We start from the raw sequence: 27,410 nt of genomic DNA, 5'->3' as shown, positions 1-27,410 counted from the left end.
AATCAAACCACTAGAACTGGCAAATTAATAGTGGGTCTCTTTCGCCCCCACGGCCGGGAGCTCAGGGCACCCTCAGCGCACAGGACAGTGAATGTGAATGCCGTTCTGTTTTCCCAGCAGACACTTGTCACACTGCAGACCACACAATGGGCAGGCAACGAGGGATTCCGGGAAGAATCCACTTTTAACCTTGTTCCACTACTGAGAAATGGGCAGAAGGAGAACTTGTTTCAAATTCACTACACAATACCCATAGGAGACAGAGCCAGAAGTTGTTCTGCACTCTGCCAAAACCGGTCTGCTTTTTAAAGTGTTCTGGTGGTTACAACACTGTGCCTTTTAGTTTCTAGCTGCAGTAAAGGTTAACAAAAATTTAAATGGTTGAGTAACAGGTTCAAAAAAAAAAAAAAAAAAAAAAAAAAGCACCTGAATGCAAAACAGTCTGTCAGGTGAATTGATTTAAGTAACAATGCAATTTCCACTGTGATTTAACCAAATTTTGTTTTATTACTTTAGACTTTTTTTTTTTAACAAGTATAAGTAGTTTCTGAAATATTTCAAGACTATATTTAATTGTAGCCAGTATGTTTTACTGGAAAGTCAACTTGCTAATTAACATTGTTTAAATATAATCTTGTAACCCCTAATCAGCATTAAAAGATTTAATTTATGCCTAGATATCAAAAGCTTACACTTTTTAATCAGCTGTTTATATGATTAACTTAGCATCAACTATTTCATAACATATTTTTAAAAAAAGAATTCATAATGCCTTCGGGATTTTTCTCCAGGTCAAAGTGGGTTGTATATACATAAAAAGCTGGTATATTAAGCAAAAATGAAATTCTTTTCTAAATTGAATTAATAGTTTATGGTCACCATCATCTTGAGTCCCTTGATTCTTTAGACCTACTAATGAAAAAAAAAAAAGAAGTATCACTATAGAATTTCCCTTTTTTTTTGTTTTTGTCTTCCATAAAAAAGAAGATGAATTTTTTCATTCTTCAAATTCCCGATGATTTTCTGTTTTTAATTAACTAGTTTGGAGTATAAACTAAATAGTCGATATTTAAATCTTTGACTGCAAAATCATTAGTAACCCATTACCTTCAGTAAGTTCAAGTATTTTGAAGTTACACTTTGGACAGTTTTTTCTGTAATGTGGTGGGTTTGGCTTGTGTTTCAGATTCCTGCAGCAAGCCTGTTTTACTTGGCTACTTAAGTTAGATTTTTTTTTTTTTAAATAGACCATAGTAATATACATCCTCTGTTATTTCAGTTAGGAAGGAACTGAACCTCAGCTGTCTTCCTTCCTAAAAAGTTCTTACAAAGCTTGCTACAGTAGGGATTCCTACCACCATTCCCAGTAATTTTCTTCATCTGGATCCAAAAGCATTTTTCACCTGAATGCATTCAACAGGCTTCATGTGAATTAAGTTTTCAAGCGATCAAAACTACGTTTTTCAAAAATACCGTGTCCATAACAAAACCATGCAACTACACATGGGTCTTCTCATCCCATCCTACTCAGATTCAAATACACAATATTCCTATTAAAAAAGAAAAAAGGAGGGAATTATTCTTGTTTGTCTATCTATGGGGTAAAAAACACCACCAAAGCAATGTACATCAAAACATGAGGTATCCATACTTTATTCAAAGGTGTAATTTAAGGCAGTATCTTCTACTTTGTAATATGAAAAAAAAAAAAAAGAGGACCAAAAGCAGTAAGAACAGCATGGCCTAGGTTAAAAACAAACAAACACACACACACAAAAACCATGTTATTCTTCCAATAGTCCCCTTAGGTTAAAGTGATCCAGACCTAGGAAAAAGACAGCAACTTTCTTTCCTTATCGAGGTGGAGAGTTTGAATTTTTGTGTGATATTTGTACCAAATCCAGTGGAACTGTGTACCAGTGAAACAACAACGACCTTTGAAAGCAACTGCTATCTCAACAGAATTCAGGGGCAAAAAAGTACATTCAGAGTTAATTCACAACAGACATTGTGACAGAAACATCCAAAAACGTCCTCAGCCAGATCTAACCCATCAAGCCTAAAGATCAGCTAGCCCAGGAACAATTGAAAATATTCAAGCTACACAAATTGGGATTTGCTTGGCCCTCCAGCCAGAGCAGAGTAAACGCAGGTTTCAGAGACAAAGCTCCTGCACATGCAGTTTGAGGAAGGAGGGAAGTGACAAAAAACTTAAATCCTCAGAGACACGCATGTACGTCAGCTACTGCCAGTGCCAAGCATGATCAGCAGCCTAGCCTGACCAAGAATAAACAGAGCTAACGAGCCTGGAGCGGTGCCAATCGGCATTAGAGAAATTATGTGCCAGGCCAGAGACTCAGCTAATCCACAGGAAGACTGTAAAAAACACTCCACAAGAGCTGCCGGAACTCACAGCTACTAGCTGCCAAAGGCTCCTACCATTAGAGGCTTTTTAAAAGTTTGGCTTTGGGATATGAAGCACAAGACTGCAGCCCAGCATGGCTGGGGGGATAACAGAAGAGAAGGGAGAACAGAGAGCAAACCGGGATCTGTTTTCATGTACAGTCCTAGCCTGGAACTAGGAAAAAGGGAAGGGCAGCTTCCTTTAGTGCAGGTTCCAATTGTTCACTCAGCATGGCAGCTTAGCTGGGTGCTGGAGCTAGCCAAAAGCACAGAGCAAACACAGAAAGCTACTACTTAGCTCAGGAGAAAAGCTGGCATCGTCACTTGTACGAAGAGGGGAAAAAACCCTTTCATTTTACAATATAAACTACAATATAAAATTCTCTGTAAGGTTCCCTGAGGGCACGATTTGCCTCCAGCTCAGCTGTTAATCCACCTCCACAACAAGAAGCACCCAGACATTCACAAATCAAGACCTACATCAGAAATAGTCAAAGAAAAAGGAAGACAGACAGACTTACTGGCACACACAGATTCGAATTTGGCTAACTGGGAGAATTTCGGGAAGTTTAATAACAGGACACCGGCTTGTTAGAGAGGAGAGAAAAACAGGGTTCAGAGAAGCTGACTCAACATAGCTGAACAGGAATACTCAAACCCATAGAAACCAAAGAGACGGGGATTTGCAGTGATTTAAAACAGTGACTGTGATTAACAAGTCATTCTAACTAACTGCATTTTCCAAGTCAGAGCTAGCATTGCTCTGGCAGCCAGATATGCTTTTTTTTTTTTTCTTTTAAATGCACCAATAACCGCAATACTTCATCAATCTTTTTAAAATTAAACAACAACCAACTAACAACAACAACCAAAACCAACAAGAAACCACAAAAGGACAGTAAATGCCTGTGCTGGCACAGCAACCATTCCTCCAAAGCCACGCTTTGACAGGGTCCAAAACATCAGCCTCTCCAGATTCAAGCCACAGGTACCCCTACACAGAAGCCAGTAGAAGCTGCAGGTACCCCACCCCTCTCCAAAATATAAACCCTTTCAGAAATGGGATTCTGGAGCAAGAGAAATCGACGGAGTATTTATGAAACACCCACAGGAGGCATTACTCCTGCTGCCAGGATGCAGAGCATGCCAGAGAGCCTTTTTTGTCCTTGCTGACCAAGTGTCCAACGTTATCGAAAACATTTCTGGCAAGTTTGCATGGCTTAGCAGTCAGACGGGGAGACGAAGCAGAAGGCAAGAGCTCCCTCCCCCAGATCAGCAGCTTTTTTCCCCAGCACCCTGCTATCGCCCTTGCACCTACCACATGTGGAAGCAGCGGCAGGCTATCCAGATTGCCCAGGCACTACTCCGGAATGCAGCTGAAGACAAATGTGCAACCCATGGCTTCTGCTACCGCCAGGAAATCAGAGCTTTCATGTGTACTTTATCTGTGTTCCCGTACGTGTTTACGTCAGCGTGGCGATGCTTTGCCAGCAGCAGCCGACTGTTAGAGCTGAAGGTCAGTTCCAAAGGGCTGCTGCAGGCACTGAGGTACGGCTGCGACTCGCAGCGTGCATTTTCTGCAGGAGGCTCCAGAACAGGTCAGACACAGAGGTGATGGCAAGATATTGCCTCTAAACTAACCTCCTGTTAACGCTTTGAGCCAGCTGAACAGTCCCAGGAGAGTTTAAAAAGGCTAAAATGTTACCTACCGGAAACAGGAGATATGCCAAGCTTCATTAACAGTCCTGTAGAGGCGCTGACCAGCAGCGATGCTGTCCCCGCATCCTAGGCATCTCCAGACTTCTTCACCTGTGTGCAGAAATAAGGTGACATACAGCAACCATTTCACATCAAGGAGAACTCAAGCATTGCTGCATCCCTAATAATAACAACCAGAAATTACATAGCTGACATTAAAGGCTTCACACACACACACACACACACACACACAGCGATAAGCCAATACCTGGCATTTTTCAGCCCCAGAGAGTGGAGGTCCCAATCTGAACCCTAACATCTATATGGACTTTTTCCCCTCAGACCTAACATCACCATGTGCTCCTTCATATTCTGCAGAGGAAAGCAATATCACTTTTCACAGAAAATGGCTCGGTTACAGCTGCGTTGCTCTTTAGAGCAGAGATTTCAGGAACTTATTGTCCCAGTGTGACAGCTCCTACAGAGAATCATGCTATACCAGGAAGCCGCGTTACCGTTTCCCCTGTGCCACTGACTCAGCACCTAAGATTTTCACTCACTTGTATAATTAATTGGATTTCCCAGAAAAGAAAGAAAGGGAAGAAAAACTCTACTCAGCAGAGTACAACTTGACTACCAGGAAGGAATTACACACTCGAATGGATATTCCTGTAGGGGCTGTACAAGCAATGTCACGCTAGAGCCAGACTTAGGAAGAGGGGTAGATGCTACTGGCCTATTGTCCCTTCCAAAAGCATTGTGAGTAGCCAGAAAGTTAAAATACGTTCTGAGAGAACTGCCATAAAGCCCCAGAGACATCTAGGATGCATACAAGCAAGGAAAAAGCAGCAGGAAGACCCTTGCACAAAGAGCATTTGGCACACAGATAAATGCTATCCAAAATCCAGGCAGCTGTTTGAGCATCTTCAAGAGTCAAGGATCTGGATGGGCACAGGATGGTGCAAAGAACCCGCCACGGAGCTGGGTGCGTCTCAAACCTGTTTCTTCATGCTACCGAAAGCTGACTTGCAGTTAAGTTGCACAAGGAAAGCCTGCTTAGAGGAGGAAAACCACTAACCACTGACTTCCAGTTTCTAAAGAACGTTAGAACTCAGCAGTTGCTCAGGCGATCGCCCCTTCCTTCACTGAAGGGGACACGTTTCTCTCTGAGGTCAGTGGCGATTACCAAAATCTTGTGGCAGGGTGAACCTGCTAACAGCATGCGGTCAGATGCAGCCTGCTTCCTCCTGCAACTTCACCCCGAAACATACGACAGCTCCTCTCCTGACATCAAATGGCTGCTCCTGACAAGCTCCCTCTCACTCTCCAGACATCTCTCAGCCAGTTGTGCGATGCTGAAGGAAGATGCATTGGATTAACAGCTCAGCATTCGGAAGCGTGCCTCTCACTTGCAGGGAGGATGATTTCCTTAGCCCCCAGTCTCTCTTTAGCTTCACGGTTTAGATGTGGAGAATGTCACTGGTAGATACGATTCAAAGGGACAACCACGAGGTCACACGTTCAGCAGGGCAACAGCACGAGGCGAGGGGACTGCGACCGGTTAATGAAAGCGAGCAGAACCTGCCCGGCAGCGCACAGCACCACAGCCACCACGGCCTGGAGGAGCGGGGCGTCACCTCGGGGGGTGACAGCAGCCGGGAGAGCGCGGAGCGGAGCGGAGCCGGGACCCAAGCGGATCCGCACAAGCGCCCAGGCAGAACCGAGCCCCCCCCCCCTCCTCCGGTGGCAACCGAGCCCCTCCGGGCGCCCCCCGCCAGCCCCTCAGCGCCCGCCCGCAACCGGCGGAGGCCGCCCCCTGCCCGGCCCCAGCCCGGCCCCAGCCCTGCCCCTGCTGCCCGCAGCCGGGCCCCTCCGGCGGGCCCGCATCCAGCCGCTGCTGACGGCGGCGGAGCCCGGAGCAGCCCCGGGATGAGCCCGCCCGGAGCGGGACCCGCCCGCCCAACGCCCTCCGAGCCCCGCGGCGCCCCCGCCCCCGCCCAGCGGCGCCCCCGGGCCGGGCCGGGCCGGGCCTCACCTGGCGGCGCCTCCATCACCGCCCGGCGGCCTCGCGGGGCGGGGCGGGAGGGGCGGGGCCGCCTGAGGGACACGCCCCGATTGGAGCCCCGCCTCCCGCCCATCGCCGCAAGCCAATAGGCGCTCCGCCCACCTCACGGCTGCGAGCCAATCCGCCGCGCCGCAGCGTGGCGCTGAACGCGGCGGGGACCAATCGCGGCGCGGCCACGCTGTAAGGCCCGCCCACCGTGCGGGCCCTGAGGCGCAGAGCGGGGCCGGGGCGCGAAGGGAGCGCGGCGGGGGCCGGCGGCGGCTGTGGCGGCACCGGCACCGCGCCCGCTTCAGTCACCCCGCCGCTTCCATAACCCCGCGGCCTAGCAGGGGCGGTGCAGCCCCTCTGCCCCCGTTAGGTGCCCGCGGTCCCGCAGGAGGCTGCCCCCAGCTCCCCGCAGCGCCAGGGCTGCTGCCCCGCGCCCGCAGCGGCTGTGAGTGAGGCAATCTCCGGCCTGCCCCCGCTCCTCGTCCTCTCAGCACCCCGTGGAGGTGAGGTGAGGTTCCATGCGCTTGAGAACCTCATGCAGGGCAAGGTAAGGGTCTGGAGGTGCTGTAGGACAGACATTGAACCCGCACTGGGGCTGGTTTCAGGTGAGCGATACGCTCAGCCAGGGGAAGGCAGGCCTAAGCCTGACAGGCCGTGACACAACTGCCACTGCTTCTCAGGCTTGGACCTGCCAGGTGGAAGTGTGGAGGCTGGGAAGTTAAACATCAGGCATCCTCTGACACGCTGCTCAAAGTAAACATTTTATAGTTACATAAATATGCTTCTACAACAATTAATCAAAGTGCCCTGCCCATACACATAACTTATCCATACACATGAGAAAAAAGTCTAACTATTGAAACAGACTTTCTCTGAGTTGATCTGTTTTGTAAGTCGTATGTCTGTTGTGAGGGAAGTCACAATATTCACCTTGCAGGAAATCATTATGACTATGGGTGATCTGAATCAAAACAATCTAAAAACAGTAAAAGAAAGACATGGAATTGCCTCGTCAGAGAAATATCAAAATTGTTCATCTTGTTAGGAAATCCATCGTATCTGCTGTTCTGAAGGAATCTATACAAATACATCAGGAATACTTTTTAAAGCTGTATACCCAACAGGATTCCGAAGAGGCTACAGAGTGCTCACCTTCTGAAATATTTTCCCCTCATCACAGAAGCGGTTGTGGTCTTCTCCAGCACTTCAAATGAATATCTTTGGTAGATACTGCAGGGACTCTCGCACAGGAGCCATTCTGTTGTGGCATGTTGTAGCTGTACACAGGTGCAGAGAGAAGCTCTTCCAAACGTTCCCTACTGTGGCACGTGCCAGCAGAGGCAGTATCTCATTTTTCCTCCTGTATAATTTTACAGTTTGACACACTTAAGCTCAAAGCTCACTTAAAGATGGCCCTTGCTCCTCTCCCCATACAAGCTGGTCTCAGGTCTGTCACAGGATTTTATTTGGAGTACATGACCTTGCGTAGAAAGTCTCACAGCCCTGGGGAAAAGAAACGTAGCTACGGTGGCAAGGTTGTGAGGGGATTATCCATAAGTGCAGCCAACAGCCACTGCACAGAACCAAGGAAGACAACACTGTTTTGTCAGTAGGGAGCGGGGCTGGGGGAGGCAGACAGCTATGTCATACTGTTCGGCCTCCCCACCCGGCTTCACCAGAGAATCTTCCAGTGTCTGGCTCCAGAAAATTCAGGCTTTAAAAAAATTGCAGCATAAATTTGTATCCCTTCTAACAGCCACTTGAGCTGCTTCAGGCAGGAGTTTTCCATCACTCTGGGAAAAAACGGCAAGAAGAGAAACCAGTCTCCACGGCTGGTTCCATTTGCATCATGTGCTGTGCCCAAGGATTCCCAGCAGTGCTGCAGATGATTTCCTGAAGGCGGCCGGATGTTGATGTGAAGACAACGAATAACACCCACAGCTCTGGCAGATCCGTCACATTTGCCAAGCACGAGATGCTGTTCACGCTGCAGAAGTTTCTCCTTACCTGTCCAGCCTACCTTGAGGCAACTGTCTTTCACATGAACCTGCTATAACTGCTTGGCACAGGATTTCAGAGCAGCACTCTTTTAAGGGCAGAGCTCAAAGCTAGGCCCATGGTTTGTGGCAGGAATCTGTTGTACAAGACAGCTGAGCTGAAATACACTTTTTAACCAATGTTTAATTTCCAACTCTGGTGCAAAATGCGAGATTCTTCACTGTGCTGTGGTACCACCGATTTCTGAAACCCATGGTTAGCTATGGAACCAGACACCAAGAGGTTTAAAATGAGAATGGGGATGCAGTTTGTAACTGTTTCAATGGCCTTGTCGGCCATGAATATAGAGAATAATGGAAGAGATTTATGCAATCAACAGCCAGAACATTATCACCAGAGCCACAAACAGGAAGAGGCGGGATAGGAACTGCTCATCCACATATTGAGGAGTCCCTGGAACAGCTGGAAAACAGGAAGTAAAAAACAGTTCAGCACCTTCCTCTTCTTCAGGATATTGTGTATTCTGCATATCCTACATCCATAAATGGACAAATAGGCAAGGAATCCCTCTGCTGAAAAACTGTTGCTGTCAGTATTTCCTACTCTTAGATTGGCCAGCCGTGATAGAAAACCAAAAGGAAGATAAGCATGAGCTCCCTGGAGCAGGATCTGCGGTAAAGCCTACTCGTGACTAATAGGAGCAGGCCACTCCATGTGCTCGAGTATGCACAGGGCTGTGCTGAGAACTTCTGGGGACAGCGCTGAGCTAACTTCACTGCTGCCAGGTGTCTCCCTCCTAAGGAGCCTTACCACCTCTGCCTGAGCGCTCCTTCCTCTTGAGGTGAAATCTCTCTGAATAAGCAAACAGTAAAACAAGGCTGCATGTGTACGCTTGACTAAGAGAACTAAGGAGAAGCACACAAGCTTAAAGCTCAAGACGTGCCTTTCTGGAACTGCTGAACTGAGACCACAGATGAAAAGCAGATAAAGGGGTTTGTGAAACAATGGCTGTTACAGCAGCATACATACATTCATGTTTCTTTGCTCTGTCACATCTCCACACAAATTTTCAGTGGAGAGTGAAGTGCAGTTAATAGGCAAGTTCATCTGACTGACATACAACACAGGTGTCACATGAAGAATGTGCTGCCAGTTCTTACTATTCCTGGGTCGTATGGCACATGGAAAATCTGCCAGGCAGAACCTTTCACAGAGAAAGTCCAGAAAACCCTGGGCAGTAGGTTTTCTCTTTCAAAACAGGTAGACTCAGTTTGTCTACAGCCCAGATGGGGAGGGGGGTTTCTAGGGATTACTTAATTTTTAGAGAGGCAACACTAGTTGAAATAATTGGCTGTTTTTCCTTAATTAAAAACAGTGAAGTAATTTCACCATAAATTTATTTCTTGTGGAATACAGCTGACTGTCTCTGAAGTAAGTTTCTGAAAAAAGGATCAATCTTCGCTTTCATTCTGTTGTGGCTAAAAGCACCAGTTTAATTTTTTTCATTTTCACCTTTTATGTATTTCAAAACACTCCTCCATACACCTCTATGGACTCTTTTTTACTAGAAACTCAAGTCCAACTTGCCTCATTTTTCAGAATTAAAGGGGAAAGTCACCAGCGTCACTGTCGCTCCCTCATTCTAGCCTCTCAACTGGGCATCCAGCAAATCATACAGAAGTGACAACTTGCTTGTTATATAGGCCCTCATACAAAACATGTAAGAAATAAACTGCCTTTCTCCACTGGGCATTTTCCCCTCATCCTCTGTTTCTCTATACAGTACTGATTTACTTTACCATTAATGTTTGTCATTTAACAGGCTATTTGTCCAAGTTATGAAGGAGTTTGTAAAAAATCTGTTTGTGATAGGACCCTCTGAGAAGATAGGATGCACAGTACCTGGAGGAGGTCGCCCATCGTTTATGTTGAACGCTGTGGCAAATATACCAAAGGGAAATGCCCCAATTCCGAATGACATTTGGAAGCCACCATCCCCAAACCCAAAGCCCTGGAATCCCTGCAGAGAACAAAACAATGGAAGAGGAGAAAAAGGTACAAATAATTTAAAGCCTATTTCAAAATATTTTACAGAAGTGCAGATGTTCCCTCTCACTGGCTTTCTTAAGGCTGAAGGGGTATCATGCAGCCTGGCAACTTTCAGTCTTCCGCTATTGTTAAATACTTCCCAAGTTCTCATGGGTAAAGTGTTTTACACAGTAGCAAACTTGCCAGAGGCACCTAAGAGTTTGAGAAGATGAGAAGTAGGAATCACACTTCTTGCTTGACGGCTGCAAAGTAGCAGAAGTGTTTCTATAATTTCTCAATTTAAAACAGTATAATGTGTATATATAGAATCATAGAATCATAGAATATCCTGAGTTGGAAGGGACCCTTAAGGATCACCAAGTCCAACTCTTGACACCGCACAGGTCTGATATATGCATCAATGTATCAAAAAATCAACATTACCAATTCTTTTTGAAACATTTTAAAACTCTATCAATAATTCTGTATTAATAGCTATTAATCATATAGCTATAAGAAAGATATTGTGAAAAATAAACTGCATTGATTTTTCTGATACACGTGCATCGTCTAAACATTATGTAAAAAAAAAATGCAAGTGGGATGCAAAGATCATTGTAAATAAGAACAGTATCAAAAAAACAAAACAAAACACACCGCCACACCAAGGTTCTAACTGAGATGCCATATAAAGTCATCTGGGACAGGAATGCAAGATGTGGATAAAAGAGGGGAAAAAAATAAATAAAAAGGAAGATTTACAGTGCAACAACATTGATCCCAGAAGCTCCAGACTAAAATTCCATGTCAAATCAAAAGGTAAGTGTTCTGAATTAAGATGAATCCTGCTGTATAAAAGTGGTGTATTATTTGGGAACCAACTGTATACGAATCCAAGTAGTTATGTCGTGTTTGACAACTGGACAACTCACAGTTTTATCTTTTATAATCTGGAAACCCGTCCTCTGGTTTCAGAATTAAAACAGTGATTTCAATTCTGGAGATGATAGGCCAGAGTGTTTTTTCAAACAGTGGAGAACCATTAGGATTTCACTCATATAATAAAAGCTAGACATTTCTGGGCTGATAAGTATTTGATGAGATTGATGATAAGATTTGATGAGTTAAGTCTTGACCACAACTCTTGTCAAGTGTTCTGTCACTATCTAAAAGGGACAGCAAAGTACCTTGCATGGCAAGTCCTACCTTTGTAGGAAATAAGAAAGCAGCATTGCTACTGCTGTCTTCATACCAGACTCTACTGACTTCCTGCAGCACCAGCAAAAAAGTCGAACCAAGCACAGCAAATGATTTAATAAGAAAGCAACTCCCTGGTGAGAGAGAACAACTAAGATGTTCCTTAATCACACCCAGCGGAGTTGTTTGCTTGAATCGTGAGGTACATGCTCTCTGAGGACCCTAGGCTGAGTTACACGGAAATAGGCAATTGTTTCATCAGGTCACTGTCATCATGCTAGAAAACACTGTGGTCTGTCCTACTGCCTCACTCCTATGTCTTCACCATATGCCAGCTGCTGTTTAAGTTCACTCTGCAATCTCCTCAACAAACCACAGATCCCACTTCAAGTGCAATTGAACTTAGTCCATTCTTTAGGACGCTAAAGAGTACTACGCGAATGGAATTTTCTGCCACATTGCAGCTGTCAGTTACTCACTAACAACCTCTGGTGATCTCTGCAGGACCCTCATACAGGACTTTATGCACACACTGTGTCCTCCAAGATGAAAAATATCACCTCAGTAAAAACAACCTGATTGCTCAAAGTCTTTTTTTTTTCCCCACTTACCCCTCTGTTCTCTGGTTCAGGTCTCTGTCCTTGGGGTCGTGGCGGAGTTTTCTCTCTGCAGGAAGTTGTGGAATTAGCTCAAGTGCAAAGATGCATGACAACAGTATCTGCAATAGCCTGACTAATAAGAACAAACATGGAGCACACTCTCACAGGGCCATACTGCAGCAAAGCTGGAGGTAGTGTGTGACCAACTAGACCAACTGGCTACATGAACTTTCAGGATCACATCCTTAACCTAAGATATTGCACTTCTGAGTAATAAAATATTCCATTGCAAAGGCTGGAAACTGAGGACCAGTGAAGGCCATGAACATTTGATATAAGCTTCTCCAGTCAGATAACATAATTCCATGCAACCTACCATTTATAACTGATAATTAACACTCAATTCAAATTAAAACAAATTGCCAGTTGAACAAGAAGTAAGGTCTGTAGACCCGAGCCCTGAAAAGGCCAGAAATATTTGGCAGAGTTGAATGTTCTGTCCATCTTTTGGCAACGTATCTCACATTGTGAATCAAACACTTCAGTAGTTTTACCTTAAACCCTGGTAGTTTTCACACAAATAGTTGTATTTGGGTTCATTACCTGGGGTCCTGTTGTCCAGTGCTGCCTCTTCCGTACAGAGGAATAACTTTATCTCGACTGATTCCTGCTTTGCACACAGGGCATACTTGTCTGTTCGGCCTGGTTTCTAGCCACTTAAAAAAGAACAGAAGGAAATTATGAGAAAACTAGTAAAAGACCATGGAAACAACAACATGCAAACCTAACTTGCATCCAGGCAGAGAGATTTAGCAACTTCTCAGAAAGCCACAGTGGAAAACATTATACTAAATGCCAAGTACTCTTGAAGTGTTGGCAGTTTGCCTATCTGCCATGATCTATTTGCTGGTGCATACAGATTCAGAATGGCACTGGAGAAAATGTTATGAAATAAACAGTACCAACAGTCCCTCACAGGCCAAAGGCTAGCACAGGTACCTTCCTGTCATCTTCCTTTCTTATAATGGTACCACAATGTGCAACACTACATATGCAACAAGTGCACTTAGCATTTAAGCCTGTGAACTACACTTCTGTAAACAGTCTACAGTAATTCTCCTAACAAAACCACAAATGTCCAGTGGTTAATAACATGAAAAGTCAGAGGTAAGCAGAATAGAATCTAAGTTTTCTTTTTTCTAAAAGACTCGATTGCAAATTGTTGCGCATGAAGTTGCATTAGCACGCTGCAGTTGCCCTGGAGAGAAGCACATTTGAATAGGGGGATACTCCAGAGAACCAAGGGCTTTATTGAGTCATTGGAGCTGATGAAAGACGGAGTAAAAGGAAACCTGTCTTACCTGGTGTAAACAAGGCCAACTGTGAGCATTCCCAGGACAATTTGTTCACAGAGAAGAAAAAAGGGAAAAACAGAATTAGTTACTGGCAACTCGATCTGACAAACATATGAAGTGTACCATGGATAGCACAGCTTACAGACAACAGAACCCTGGAATCCAGCTGGGCCAGTTCCATAACCTCCCATTAAAACAATTTTTGAAAGCACAGCCCAAGCCTGATCTCCACTGGTCCTTTCAGGTTATGCAATCTAACTATGTTGCTAACATGATTCTCTCCATATTGCCTTTGATTCCTGCATCTTCATCTATACCAAAGCCCCATACAGAGGGGGACTCTTTAGAGAGATACAATTAATCTTCTGGTGTTTACTGTGGATTTTCCCTACTGATCCCATGGAAGATATCCCTGAGCTAATATGCAAATTAGAAAAATTCCAGTAATGAGACTCCAGGACCTTACCAGAAGTCATGCAAGAGACATTTAGCTAAAACACTGGGCACATTCATAGAATTATGGGATAATTCAGGCTGGAAGGGACAGATCTCAGGCAGCCTCTAGTGCAGTCTGTTGCTTAGGACAGGGTCAGCTGTGAGATCAGACCAGGTTTCTCAAGACAGAGAAATCTCCATTACACAGTACTACTCCTAAGGTTAAATTAATGTGGCAACTCAACATTGAAGGCAAACAAGAAAACTACAAGATAAAAATGCTGAATAGCCATCTGCTCTCAAAACAGTCTTTCCAACATTATTTGAACAAGATAAGTGTTACTTTTTACAGTTCCAGTTTTTCAAATCCTTTTGCGATATTAAGATAAAATTATTGCAATACCTTCTATGTCATCATCATGTGATTTTCTATCTCCTTTAAATTAAAAACCCGTACCTTTAGATGTTACATATACTAGCAGATAGAAGTGCTCTTTTAGGCCTCCTTATTAATAAGCACAATTTAGCTTCCACTATAAACCAAACAAAAAACCCAACACATTTGGACATGTCAATCCTACATAAGGATTGACCAAGCTACTTAAATAAATGTGACATGCTTAACATACTCGTGCAATACATAACCAAATCAAATCAAAGAACTGAAAATTTAGTAATTACAACTGCATACCATGGGTAAAGAGAATTAGATCACATGTAAAAGCATGTTTTTTAAGAATAAAAAAATAACTGCTTTCAGATGTAGTTTTAGGTATGCACAGGTTAGAAAGAATTTAGATAGGAACAAGATAACTATGCTGGACCAGGCAGCACTGATTAAACAACACACACAACTAATCAACATTGAACTGTCTAAGGAGGTTTCCTCGTTTGTTTGCTTTTACAAAATAATCCAGAAGGTTTAAGATGCAAACTGCTTCTAACCCAAAGACATGGTCCTTATTCAGCTTAAGACAAACAGGTTTTTATTTGACATTTAGAATTATTAAAAAAAAAAAAAAAGAAAGAAAAAAGAAAAATATGCTTTTACATGATCATAGAGGTGCATGGTGATCTGGTTTATCTGTGGGGACTTGGAGTACTTACCAGAAGAGATGTCCACACAAGCTGATAACTGCATCCTTGGCAGTGTCTAAACAGATGTTACATTCAAAAGTGTTGTCCTGATTCGTATTTTCCCCAGCACCATTACTGCTACTGCTGCCACTGGTCCCTCCAGTACTGGAGCTCTTTGTTGATGTGGAAGTTGTGGGTCCTTTACTTGCCATCCTGAGGAGCTGCACAGATACAAGATCAAGAAAATTTTCCTGTTGGAATCCTAAAAATGAGAAAGGGAAAAAAAAAACACACACATTATTGGCATTACAGCATTGTATTCTTGACCTTTTACAAACTGGCAGTGATTTACCTAAGAAGCACCTGAATCCTCCTGTTGATGGTTTTAGTTACATATCCAAGAGATAACTTCGCCCTTTAGTACAACCTGGCTTTTAACACCACTTGCTGTGAGAAAGATGAGCTCACCTAGTCATACTTTCAAACTATCAAACATTTCTAAGTGCTAAGCTTAAATGTGCTGCTGACATGCTTTCAACTCTCATGATCTTCTTTGATAAATACGACGATAACTTATTTCAGCAGCAACAACCTCTCCAGTCTAATTCCTCGATACACAAATTCCATAGTACTTGAAACTCTGAGATTCAGAAGAAGACATTTACATTTCCAGAAACACTTTTACTATTTCAAGACTTAAATATAGGAACTAGAGACAGTTTAAGCAGTTACAAAAATTATTTAACCAAAACAAAAATGTTTAAAAAAATCCACTGTGCTTTTTATAAATCCGTTATCATGCTGCTGTTGCAGGGATATGAGTATCTAGAAAAGGTTGAGAGAAATAACCAGGTGACTATCTGAACCTTTTGCAAGTGCAGTTAAGCATGTGAAAAGCCCACCCTAAATTTTTCAGAAGCTGATTTACTTGCAAACTTACCCCACAAGCTTTAAAAGCTTCCTCAGTGTTCTGTCTTTGTAGCAGTGCTGAAACACAGGTGTGGGGGAGCAAAATAAAACCTCAGCATCTCTAGCTGTTATTCTCAAAAGCTTTTTCATAAAATATAATCCAACTGTGCGGGCAAGAAAACATCGAGTAAAGCATCGTACTTGAGCGTCACAGAAGTACTGCAGCAATGATACTAAGTTACAGCAAGAGAGATGAAATTTATTTCTGTAGAGCTTTTCACTCAGTTACATCATTTCACACAGTGTCCCAGAAGGGCAGCTCAGTATTCACAGATGCTGTACTTCAACATACACTGCTTTCAACACTGCTGACTCTTAGCATTTCACACTATGACCTCATTTACACTCAGCAGCAAGGTAGTTCATTGTACAAGATTAAAATTCATGTTAGTTCAAGGCAGATGGAAACGCTGCCAGCCCACAAACTACGCGCTAAACAAGCTGAGTTTTCACACATCCTTACTACCAGAATCTTTAGTAGCATCAACCTATCTTCTTCAGCGATGTTTGAAAGCTTATCAGCTCAGACCAATACAAGTGTGCTGGAAATTAATATCAACATTAAGGAAACTAAGTCTCCTTAGTTTTAGGGAGTTAAGGAAACTACAACACATTGTAAAAAAAGCTGGCATCATTTTATGGAACAGGTACAAGAGATGCTTGGCTCTCGTATCTAACCATATAACATAAGGTAAACATGTGCAGGAGGCAAATAAATTAATTTACATGTCCCTAAATCCAATGCGGGAAGCAAAGTTCTTTTCTCCAAATCAAATTTCATATATTTAACCCCAGAAATATGAAGAATCATTAAAAAAACACTTTATCTTCACGAACACCTGTTTAGAAAACTAAACCAAAAAAAAAAAAAAACAGCCTTCAGTAACTATGAAAAATGAAAAGAAATCAGCAACTTATGAAGACGCATGATAGAGAAATCCACAGAAGTATAATTAATGCAATGGAATAAAGGTGGCTGAGACAGAAGAAAGATTAAAATGATATAACGTGACAGGCACTGAATCTACTCTCCCGGAAGGTCATTTTTACTTTGTACTGGAATCCTCTCTTAATTCTTTCTCCATCGGCTGAATGGGCCTAATGACCTATTAGGATTTAAACAATTTAAAATATCAAAAATGTATCAAAATGTAACAATAAAAATGAACAATGTTATTCTGGAAAGCCTTCACAATCCTTTATTCTTCTCTGTGGAATATGGCTTAACATAACTAGGTCCATAGCAAGCGCTGTCCGTGGCTGTTGATCTGCAAAGCACGCTGGACATTTACAGAGATGCAAGCATGAAACAGCATCCAATGACTAAAATGTACATTTGATAATTGTGTATCGTGTCACTTGCGAGTGTTGTCTGTGAATCCTAAAGCAGAAGCTCAGCTGCAAATTCAACTTGTTCCAGATGTAGGACAAGCTCAAAATTGTTGAAATAGCACTTCAGCCACTTAAACTCCAAGACAAAATTGGGGGTGGGTGGGGGGGGTGGAGGCAAACAAACAGAGCAGGCCAAGCAGACCCTATTTGCTGTTCAACAGAGAGCTCAGGAGGAAGATTGAGTGCACTGGCCTATCTTAAAACTTTAGGAGCTAAGTTAATAGAATTTAGAGAGGACTGACTGGACAGATGCCAGTGCAGTTTGCTAAACCTTTGCCCTTGATCAGGTGTCCAAATTAACACTACAGGCATGATGAGTTGCAAACAAAACAAATGAAAAGATACAAAAATCAGCTGTTACTTAACTACAAGCACTCAAAACTTTTCTCTTTTTCTTTATTTCTTTGCTCTCTAGATATTTATAGGAAAATAGTATCTTTGAAATAAACAACTAGTATAAATGGCTTTTAATTAGCATTTTAATCATCACCTCTGTGATATCCCAACAGGCTGCTCTGAAAGTGACTGAATCGCTGACATTGACTACATCAGGAGACCATGAGTGGCAATAGATGAGTGGTTAAGAAACAAAAAAAAACATCCTCAATAGTCTTCCTAAACTGGCAAAGTCTGGTGGAAGTCAAAGAAGATGTGTAAGGAAAGTTACATGTTTAGGGATCCTGCATGAATCCCACAGAGCTGTGTAAAGAGTATGTGTGGCTGAACAGAGCTGGTGAAAGCAGACCTCCAAGAAACAGGTGGCACACTGGGACCTGAATGTTTCCTGACAGCTGGGAGCTGCTCCGTGAAAGAATTAAACATGGGAAACAGGTAAGGTCTGTGTGCTAATATAAATCTCACTAACAGGCAATAAGAAAGAAATTTTACTCAAATACTTTAAAAACTAATCTGTAAATCTAGTGGGAGAAACTGCACACCAGGAAAATGTAAGCACAATAGACAGAGTAAAAGATCATATTTCTGGACTCAGCAAAGTAAAAGTGACTATATTTGCCAAAATACACTGACCTGTCTCTAAAAATACAAGAAAAACTGTTCAAGACAGACTGGGAGAGTCTTCACCATAAGTTAAAGCATACAAAAAATTCCATTGGAAACAGAGCAGGTGAACAATAATTCAACCTGAGAAAGACACAGAGAGAGAACGTAAATTAGAAGCTGATGTCATCAGTGTGAAACAGTTGTAGAATATGTTCACAGCACTACAATATTAGAATGTTTGAAGTATTTACTTTTTAATCTTCTTTCATGAGCCATAAGAAAAATATCCAGTGAAGAGATAGGACTCTGGCTAGGTTATTTATAAAACCTAGAATTTCTTTCTTTTTGCAATGTCTAATGCATAACAATGAAATAAGAGGTGCCTAGTTAGTTTTCAAATTCCACTAGAAAGACACTTTTCCATATTTCTTTGCCAATGGCTCTTATTTTGTCTGGAATTACTGAAACAGTCCCAACTGTAGTTCCTTTCTGAAAGAAGTTCTGATTTAGTTTCTGAACTTCTTGCTGTTCAAATGGAAAAGAAAATGTCAGCTTATTTTTCTTATTACCACAATGATAATGGCATTTTTAGATACACTATAAATTGCATACAAGGAATATTAACATTAGAAATCCTAGCTAAATCTAAAAAGTATTGCTCAGAGTTTGTATAAATACCTCCTACTCATAAGTGTAACAACAATCTCATTCTTAACCTATTACAGTTGTCTGGACTTCAAGTAGAAGTAACAGATAATCTTAGCTAGTAATCGCTGGCAGTGCCTGGAAGAAAGTACATTTACTTCTTGACAGTAACTTTAAGATAGATGTTAACAAGTACATGTCTGTCCCACAGTTAATCATTAAATACCCATTTATCTCTCACTACCTTTTTACTCTGTCCACCAAATACGTTACATTTTAACTCCTCAGAAACATTTTCTGCAACTTCATCTTTTCACTTCCTGGAAGCTGGCCAGCATCACGTAGCTGCTTTTTAGTACTGCCACAAAGTGCTCCCAACATACAACTTTGTGTGATCACTTGATCTTTCAAGAGCAGCCGTTTGCCTTACAAACCAATGTGCCCTTGCTTGGCCTCATTTCGTTAATTGGGATTCTGCAGCACAGGTCTGGGTTAGTCGCTGCTTCCAGGGTAAGAGCCCAGCTGAAAGGCGCTTTTGGCAGCTCCGAGGATTCAACGTACCTCACAAATGCCAGCCACTGTCACACGCTGTCAAAAAAAGGAAGTGACTACAATAATCCTCTTTCTTTAACCATTCCCTAGGAGCGTAATATAGACTGCAAGAAAACATTGTACAAATCCTTAAACAAAGATTTTATCCTCTTACCTCACAAAGTCTACAGGAGGAAAAAAAAAAAAAAAAAAAAAAGAGCGAGAAAAAGCAAACTGATATAACCAGTTGGGTAATACTGCCCCAGCATTTTCCTGGTTTGGAGTGTTATGTAAAACATTAAGTGCTCCGTGGGCTAACCACGTTAACATCACGATGTGGAGAAAAAAAAAAAAAAAAAAAAAAAAAAACAGAAACCCACTAAAACTGGGTTCGAGGGGTGCCAGGCAGCTCCCAGCCCGGCACCCGAAGTGGCTCGGGTCCCTGCGGCCGCCCCGCACCCTGCCCAGCGCCAGGCGCCCCTCGCAGCAGCAGCAGGAGGAGGAGGAGGAGGAGGAGCAGGAGGGGTTCGGCTCGGCCGGGGAGGCTCGGGAAGCCGCCCAGCACGGGAATTTCGCCAGAAAACGCCGCCGGGTGGCCCCGGGCCCAGCACACCGCCACGGCGGCAGCAAGGGCCGGAGGTCAGGCAGCGGGGCCGGCACACGGCAGGCCGCCGGGACCACCGCCGGGGCTGCCCCGCAGCGCCCCGGCACCGCCACCGGGGCTGCCCCTATCCCCCGGAGCCCCCCGGAGCCCCCGCCCCGCTCGTTGAAAGCGGGCGGAGCGGCCCCGGCCTCCCGGCGCTGCCCGTGCCCGGCCCCTCCGGGCCGCCCCCGGCTCTCCTTCCCGCACCTCCCCGCGCCCCCTCCGCCCCCGGCCCACGCTCACCGGGGTCCCGCCGCTCCCCCGAGCCGCGGAGCCGCTCCCCTGCCAGCGGCCGCCGTCACCTGACCGCCCGGAAGCCCGGCCCCGGCGGAAGGGACCGGCCCGGCCTCCCCTCCCCGCCGGGCCCCGGGGCCGCGTTCCGCCCGCACGGGGCTCCCCCGGGGCTCCCCCGGGGCAGGGGGCGGTTGGTGCCGCCTGCCCGGCCTCCCCCAGCTCCCCCGGGCCTGTCTCACATCAGCGGGGCCGCGTTCTGCCCGGGCTCAGCCGCCACGGCTCCCTGTCGGCTTTCTGCTCTGACGTTTTGCTCTGCTTTGATTGCAGCTCGGCAGCCTGCGGGGGCAGCGTCCAGCTGTCCGCTTCTGAAAAGAGCGAGAAGTGCAGGTCGTCAGCCGCATCCAGCGTTTGGACCGGTGAGGAGAGAAAGGAAGGAGGCGGATTTGAGGGGAAGCATTATTCAGATGTGTGCAGTGCTAGGATCTGAGCAGAGGAGCACATCCGGGATGGGAACAAAGAGCTTTATAAAGGTATTTACACAGCTCTGAGGTGCTTTAGAGGAGGGAGAGGAGGGGGCCTAGTGTCTGAAAGAGTTGTCAGAGCCAAGGTGACACCACCAGAGGGCTTCGGTCCTGCTGTGAGCATACCCACCAGTTCCGAGGACGCTGAGATTGTGAGCTTGGAAGTGCTGCTTGTTCTACCTGATAGAAAATGGGTGAATCCTGAGCTAAGGTCTCCTGCTAGAAGTGAGCCTTACAAGGGAACAAGTGGGGATTAGTGCCAAGGGAGCCTTTCAGAAAGAGACCAAGGATATTGCCTGAGGCTTGTCCGCTGACAGAGATGGCCTGTGACTATACAGGTCTTGTGTGGTTTTGAACGTGCCAGCTGGGAAGTGTTCAGCAGTATAAAAACAGATGTCCTGAGCCTTCGTACACTTTACAGTAGCACGTAGGCTTGGCAAAACCCATGACAGCGCAGTCATCCAGCAGCCCTGCTGGAACTGCCGTGCATGGTGATGGATTGCACTGGGAAATTTGTAGCTGGGGTGCAAATGGAGATAGTATCTGAAAATTATAGTGGTTATGTCCTAGGACACACATTGTGAAGCTCCACTACCCACACTAGCAGTGTATTTACTGTGTGAAAATTTCTCTAATGAGACAAGCTTACTCATTTTCACCAAGACAGTAAAGCAGCATGGCTTGGCACAACTTCAGCATGTAAGCAAAACTTCAGCATCTCAGTGTAATATCAGATTACTGAGAAGTTAACGAGGCCCCAGAGGTATAAATGGTGTCCTCCAGATGCTGGTTAAAACAAGGACGAGCTTCTGAAATTTGGACCACCTTAGACTAGTCACCGCGTATGTCTACAGTCACAGGAATTTCAGTATTAATAGAGGATTTTTTTTTCCTCTGCTGTTTTAATCATGGAAGTAAGAGCAATGCTAAGAATAGCCTGTATTGTTCGGATATCTTATGATAACAAAAGCAATTTGTAAAGAAACACAGTTACTGCTGTAGACGACATAGCCAGGGAATACTTACAATGCCCAGTGTTCATTTTAATACTTTACTTTATGTCTCAGAAAAAATGGAATATAATTATGCATTTCTATAATGCCATGTTTACAGTACCCTTGTTCCACTCCTAGTGAGTATTTTCTTTTTAAAATTGAAAATATCCAGAGATAGACAGTGAATAAGATTGGGTGAGTGGAAAGGACGGTCTACAAGAAGAGACTGTAAATGTTAAGCTTGTTTACAGAGAAGGCTGTTCCTGTCCGATTAATCTTATTTAAAACAGTAGGTAAACCCAGATTTACTCCCACTGGTGAAGGAATTAAATTGAATGGCAATAATAAACGATGCAAGGGAATACTTTCCTTGATGAAACTAAGAAGTCAGCTAAATATCACTTGCACAATAGGGATATAAATACCATTAATGTTTATGTATATTCTAAAGGTGTTATGTGTATTGTTTTTCAATGTAGCTGGTAGTCAGTAATTGGTTAGAGGTAGGGAAAAAAAAACTGTAGCCTGGTTGCCAGTTCATTCTCATGGCGTGCATGAGAATAAATTAATTTGATGTATTCACTTTTTCATGATCTAAGTCACAAGACTCAAACAATGGTTATGGCACTGTGTATCTGTGCTATGCACAAACATTCTCATAGTTGTGAAGGTCATGCATATATCAAGAATCAAAGACACAGAACTTCCCATCAGCATTTTTCTCATCAACTCTTTGTTTTAGTTGTAGTTTCAACCTAATGGTATCTTAATTCAGTATTAAACTACATTTGGGAATATTATTCCTTCCTTGAAATTTCCATGCAAGGGTTTCTGTTTTGGAGTTTTTTGCCTTGTCCAACCAGAGGAGCAGTTTGCAAGACGTCCTGCTCATTTCACTTTTCTGTCTCACCAGAAAGGTGGGAAACCATACAGCTCTTTCTGTTATGTGACATGCTTCCATCTGTTTTTTCCCCCTGTACTTTTGTCTCTGGGAACTGACACATTTCAAAAACCAGGCCCATAAGCACACCGAACTCTGCCTGATCTGCCTGAGTAAAACATACTTTGAAGCATCTGGTGCTTTGACATCTGTGAAGCAAAATAATCAAGCTGAAATAGTGTTACAGTCTGTGAGAGGAATCCCAGTGTCTGTAACAGCTAGAAAGAAATCGCCACAAGGAGTACTGCTGGGCTGGGATGAGAGAGCCACCAAGCCAAGCTGGGAAAGCACTGAACAGAACAGCTGCCGGGCAGCCTTTGGGTTTTGTGAGTTAACAATTTGATGCCTTCGTGCAGGTCAGGTGGAATTTGTCATTCCGTGTTTGTGGATGAAGTGGCTGTGAAAGGCGCAGGCAGAGGAGATGCACGTCTCCTCTCCCACATCTCAGATGTTTTTCACTTATCTTTTACTAAAGAGATGAGATGTTTTTGCCTTATCTTAATGAAATTTATCTTAATGAACCTTGCACACCTAGTACCTTCTCTGACCTGCTTTTGAAAGGTAAATTCCTACAGCAGACAGGTGCTGTCCTACCAGGTGCTTAATGGTAGAAGGTTTCTGTGCTTGCCAGCACATAAGGACGCCAGTCCATCACACCCTTCCCTTTGGGTGCCCTGGTTCAGCAGCTCTGAAGCCGTGAAGTTGCAGCCTCAGAGCTTTGTTTCCCGGGGGAAGGGCTTTGGAGAGGCGAGGTGCCTGCCGCCGCCATCTTGTCGGGCAGCGCCCTGCAGGACTACAGCCCCCAGCATGCCCCGCGGCCGGCAGGTGCGGCGCGGCAGGCCTACAGCCCCCAGGACTACAGCCCCCAGCGTGCCCCGCGGCCGGAGCAGCCTCAAGATGGCGGCGCCCAGGGGTGGCTCGGGCCCGGACTCGGATTCGGACTCAGACAGCGGCGGCGAGGTGGCGGCGCGGTTCCGGGAGGCGGCCTGGGACTGCGCCAAGCAGGCGGCCGTGGGAGCGGAGCCGCGGGGCGGTGAGGGCTGGCGGAGGCCGGGCTACGCTCACCCGGCGCGGCGGCGGCGCCCAGGGTGGCGGCGAGCTTAAGGGTCTGCCCCGGCCGGGGCGGTGGGAGGCTTCCCTCTGCCCTCCCGAGGGGTTTCTCCAGCCCCTGTGTCTGGAGGAGGGGTAAAGAGGCGCTGGCCGCGGGTTTCCTTCTCACGTAGCTTTACTTCTTCCTTTGCCAGGTGGCTTTAAAAAAGATCGGTTACAGTCTGCGCAGCCGAGCCTAAGGTATTTGTGCTTCTTGTTTCAGAGTTGTGTTTCTGTGGAGAAAAACCTAAACTATGTTGTGTTTGTGCTACTTACCGTTAATAAAGCACCTCGTGGCGCTTCCATTCGTGGAGCCACTTGGAAACAAATGAGTGCTGACAGTTAAAGCATTAGTTCAAGTTGTCAGAAATGTCCTATTAAGGAATTAATATTTACTTTTAACAACTTAATAAAGTTTAAAATAGAGGGTTTTATGTAGAAAGACATATTTAAAATATTGCAATTGCAAAGCCAATCATTTGTAAGCTGGAAAAGTTAGGAGCCTTGCAATGGAGGTGATGTTGGGCTATCTACATTTGCAGCATTTCTGCAGGCTCAGTTTTGAAAGCTGTCAGCCAGGCAACTTCATAAAATCCTTTCTCATGGGACAAGATTTACATGAATTGTATCAATGTACACAGGAAGCACATAGCAGAGAAGGGATATCCTGACATCATTTGTTTGTTTTGTTAGGCAATTTATAGGCTATTTTGTAGGCCATTTCAACTACAAAATCATTGAATTACTAACTGTCAGAGCTAAATAACATGAAGTTCACTCTTGGGAGCTGAACTGTCACTGTTGAGCTATTTTCCACCTTTCTTAGCAGTCTTGTCTAGCAACAAAGCATAAATTAGTTCTTACAGAGTGGGAAACTTTACGGTCCCTTATCTCCTGTTTGGGTGAGAACACCGGATGTTATTGCCCTTGGAAGAGATAACCCGTTTCTATTTTTATTTTAAACAGGCGTGAGGTGAATGGTCATGATGAGGATGGAAATGAGCTGCAGACCACGCCGGAGTTCAGAGCACATGTTGCAAAGAAACTGGGGGCAATGCTAGACAGGTATTGGCATGCGATAGTAAAAAAGCTTGTTCTATGGGTAAAGTACAGAGATGCTTTTGTTTGCTAAAAGTAAAAAATTCCAGATCAGAGCGTAACCTGGATACGCAGGGGAAGCTGTTTCTGTTCTCATTTCTTCCAATCCTGTATTTAATGCAAACTTCCAGTATTCTAACCTGGCCCATCTCTTGTCTCCCCCTGTTAAAGACTTACCTCTGCAGCACCACCAGTCTCCATTTGCTTCCGCAGTAAATGTATGGTGGGAGGAAAAAGCAGAATTTGTCTGCCTTAGCACTTTAGTCATTTAAAGGTCAGCACAAGAATCTTCCCTTTGTTTTTGTGGCTTAAAGCCATACTCTGTTCAGGGTTGTGCTGGCAGTGTGCGTCTGACTGGGCTGCTGCTGTCTTTATTATGTGTGTAACTATTGCCCTGAGAACTAGAATTCCTGGAGTTTAACGTAGCCTTTCAGAAATGTTAAGTCATTCTTGTGGCATGTGTTGCTAAGGAGAGAAGGCATAGTCTGCTTTGAAAGCAGAGAATTGAAATACTGAGGGAAAAGTAAGGAAAAAAAATATCTTCCTCTGAGCTTGTTTCCTAGAAACACCCACCCAACTCTAGCTAATTTTTTGTACAAAACTGAGATCTCAATGTCTAAGATCTGACTGGGGTTTTCTGTTTAGTTTCATCACTGTCTTGAAGGATTCATCAGGACCTTCACAGACTCATGTGCAACAGCCTGACGGTGGAGATGATGGTGAGTTCTAGATGCAGACATCGTGGCTGTTTTGTGATCTGGTTAGTTAAATGGTGACGGGTGGGATGGATCCAGTCCAGTGCCAGCTGCCTAAAGAGCACTTGCAACAGCAGATTTTGTTAGCACCATGGGAGGCTGTTACTTCGATGTTCTGATTGCTGTGCCCTAAGTCCTCACAGACTGTTAGTCCCAAATAATTTCTGTTAAGCCCTGTAGCTATCCATTAACAGCAGTGAGATTACTGTTAGTTGCTCTCACTTTTTTTTTTTTTTTTAATCTTGGCTAAAATTCCTTTCTAAATGCATATTTTAGGTTTTCGCCTCTTCTCCTCCTCTGTCCCGGGAGACTGTGAGAAATCAGAGTGTAGCCGAGCCTCAAGGAGGAGACAGCCATCTAGCTCCAGGTGAGGTGCTGGCAGCTGCTTCACTCCTAAACGCTGTTCTAATCCACGTTCCAGAAGCATCTATGATTCCCCCATGGGAACAAGAAGCTGAAGAGCCTGAGCAATATGTTTTATATGACTCTGATATTTGAGTATAGCAGACTTCTTTTGTTACTTTTTTTAATACTGGGGAACTAGAAACTTTTGTGGGAGTTACAAACTATTTAAACGCTAACTGTGGGTACTGGAGTCCTGGAGCCCCTGGATGTCTACCAGGTGCTCTGGTCTTAGATTACTGTGTTCTCTGTGCATTGGATTGATTTGAAGCAAGCATGTAACATAATTTCCTTCCCTTTTATTGCCTTTCCAGTGACCTGGACAGTGATCAAGAGTGGCAAAGGTACCAGGAGGCTGCTGTGTCAGCTGCAGACATTTTGAAGCAAAGCGCTTTTCCTGTGCTGCCCCAGGATTCCAGCCAGAATTCAAGTCAGGGTTATGTAGAGCACAGCCAGAAGAAAAAGAAGAAAAAGAAAATTAAGGGGGAGAACAAGACTGAAAAGAAATTAATAGACTCAGTGGAGTGTGACCAGGTCAGCAAAGATTTGCCACAGTTGTCTGCAAATGGGCTGCATAAGAGACAAGACAGCAATCATACAGAGAACGCAGCATTGCCAGGATCTGTGAAGAAGAAGAAAAAGAAGAAGAAAAAAAGTGAATGAAGGTTTTGCTCTGCAAATGACAGGTGATTGTGATGAAGAATGCAGGAAATAAAAACTAAGAGTTGCTAATTGGCGGAGCTTTGTTCAAAAAGCTCAGTGCCTTGAGAATCTAAGTGACTTCCTATGTTGTTGGCATCCCTCGTGGAAGGGAACATTGTCCTAGTGCAGTGTTTATCTGTGCTGCTGCTTATGCAGACCCAACACAAAGGGATTAAGTACTGCACACGGACTAGTGTGGCAGAGGGATGTAACCATAGCTGTGTTCCTCCTGATCTGTTCTTTCATGTCCTGAAGCCAAGTCTTGTGTCATGGAGACAGTGTATGATGAATTGAATTTGGTTTACATGGCAACAGGTGATCGGCTCCTCTTTGCTTGCTCCTAGATGCCTACTAAGAATAGCTCTGGCCTGTGGCAGACTTGTATATCAAAAGCACCCTGGCAGATGTCAGCTCCCCCCCCCCTTTTTTTTTCCCTTGTGATCATCATAACGATCTGCTGTTGAAACCTGCCATGTTACTAATCCCTCTGTAGTCTGCACCTCTTCAGGGTGATTCCAACTGTAAACAAAGGGTGTGCAGTGAGCTTATTTTGGGATTGTTACAAATAGGTAGTTCTGTTCAAGTTGTGTCCTTTGAAATGTGTTTTCTATGGCATTTTTTATTAAATTCTACTACACCGTTAGTCTTA

The 27,410-nt window shown here is 44.3% G+C and overlaps 3 protein-coding genes across 14 annotated transcripts in view; 1 reads left to right on the top strand and 2 right to left on the bottom strand.

Annotated features, from left to right (window-relative positions):
- Positions 1 to 6,263, bottom strand: part of LIMK2 (LIM domain kinase 2) — a 30,143-nt gene extending 23,880 nt beyond the window's left edge. The window contains exons 1-2 of one of the 3 annotated variants that reach the window (XM_068654469.1): positions 6,137 to 6,263; positions 4,113 to 4,212 (exon numbers count right to left, since the gene is read on the bottom strand). In XM_068654469.1, the coding sequence (XP_068510570.1) occupies positions 4,113 to 4,212; positions 6,137 to 6,239 (203 nt within the window). In that variant the 5' untranslated portion in view covers positions 6,240 to 6,263. Of the gene's footprint in view, positions 1 to 3,721; positions 4,010 to 4,112; positions 4,213 to 5,179; positions 5,807 to 6,136 lie in introns of those variants that run through there. The other 2 variants (XM_068654472.1, XM_068654471.1) reach the window with 2 other exon arrangements.
- Positions 6,264 to 6,902: 639 nt separating this feature from the next.
- Positions 6,903 to 20,407, bottom strand: RNF185 (ring finger protein 185). 10 transcript variants are annotated; one of them, XM_068654497.1, is made up of 10 exons: positions 20,269 to 20,379; positions 19,413 to 19,439; positions 18,234 to 18,347; positions 15,784 to 15,916; positions 14,874 to 15,105; positions 13,338 to 13,356; positions 12,580 to 12,692; positions 11,989 to 12,043; positions 10,055 to 10,172; positions 6,903 to 8,614 (listed from the first exon to the last, which is right to left on the bottom strand). In XM_068654497.1, the coding sequence occupies exons 5-10, from the start codon at positions 15,053 to 15,055 to the stop codon at positions 8,517 to 8,519; spliced, it is 585 nt and encodes a 194-aa protein (XP_068510598.1). In that variant the 5' UTR covers positions 15,056 to 15,105; positions 15,784 to 15,916; positions 18,234 to 18,347; positions 19,413 to 19,439; positions 20,269 to 20,379; the 3' UTR covers positions 6,903 to 8,516. The 10 variants fall into 10 exon arrangements, with proteins under 10 accessions (XP_068510598.1, XP_068510597.1, XP_068510594.1 ...); XM_068654496.1 differs by lacking the exons at positions 15,784 to 15,916; positions 19,413 to 19,439 and adding an exon at positions 16,539 to 16,663 and having other exon boundaries at positions 20,269 to 20,407; XM_068654493.1 differs by lacking the exon at positions 19,413 to 19,439 and having other exon boundaries at positions 20,269 to 20,407.
- Positions 20,408 to 20,649: 242 nt separating this feature from the next.
- C17H12orf43 (chromosome 17 C12orf43 homolog) lies at positions 20,650 to 27,410 on the top strand. The gene is made up of 7 exons (XM_068654484.1): positions 20,650 to 20,789; positions 22,792 to 23,748; positions 23,960 to 24,005; positions 24,771 to 24,869; positions 25,548 to 25,621; positions 25,934 to 26,024; positions 26,374 to 27,410. Exons 2-7 carry the CDS (start codon positions 23,523 to 23,525, stop codon positions 26,720 to 26,722), a joined length of 885 nt encoding a protein of 294 aa, XP_068510585.1. The 5' UTR covers positions 20,650 to 20,789; positions 22,792 to 23,522; the 3' UTR covers positions 26,723 to 27,410.

This window comes from Anas acuta, chromosome 17, assembly GCF_963932015.1.
Source record: "Anas acuta chromosome 17, bAnaAcu1.1, whole genome shotgun sequence".
Classification (NCBI taxonomy): domain Eukaryota; kingdom Metazoa; phylum Chordata; class Aves; order Anseriformes; family Anatidae; genus Anas; species Anas acuta.
The sequence above is the reverse complement of the archived record's forward strand: the minus strand, read 5'-3'. Positions and strand labels throughout refer to the sequence as shown.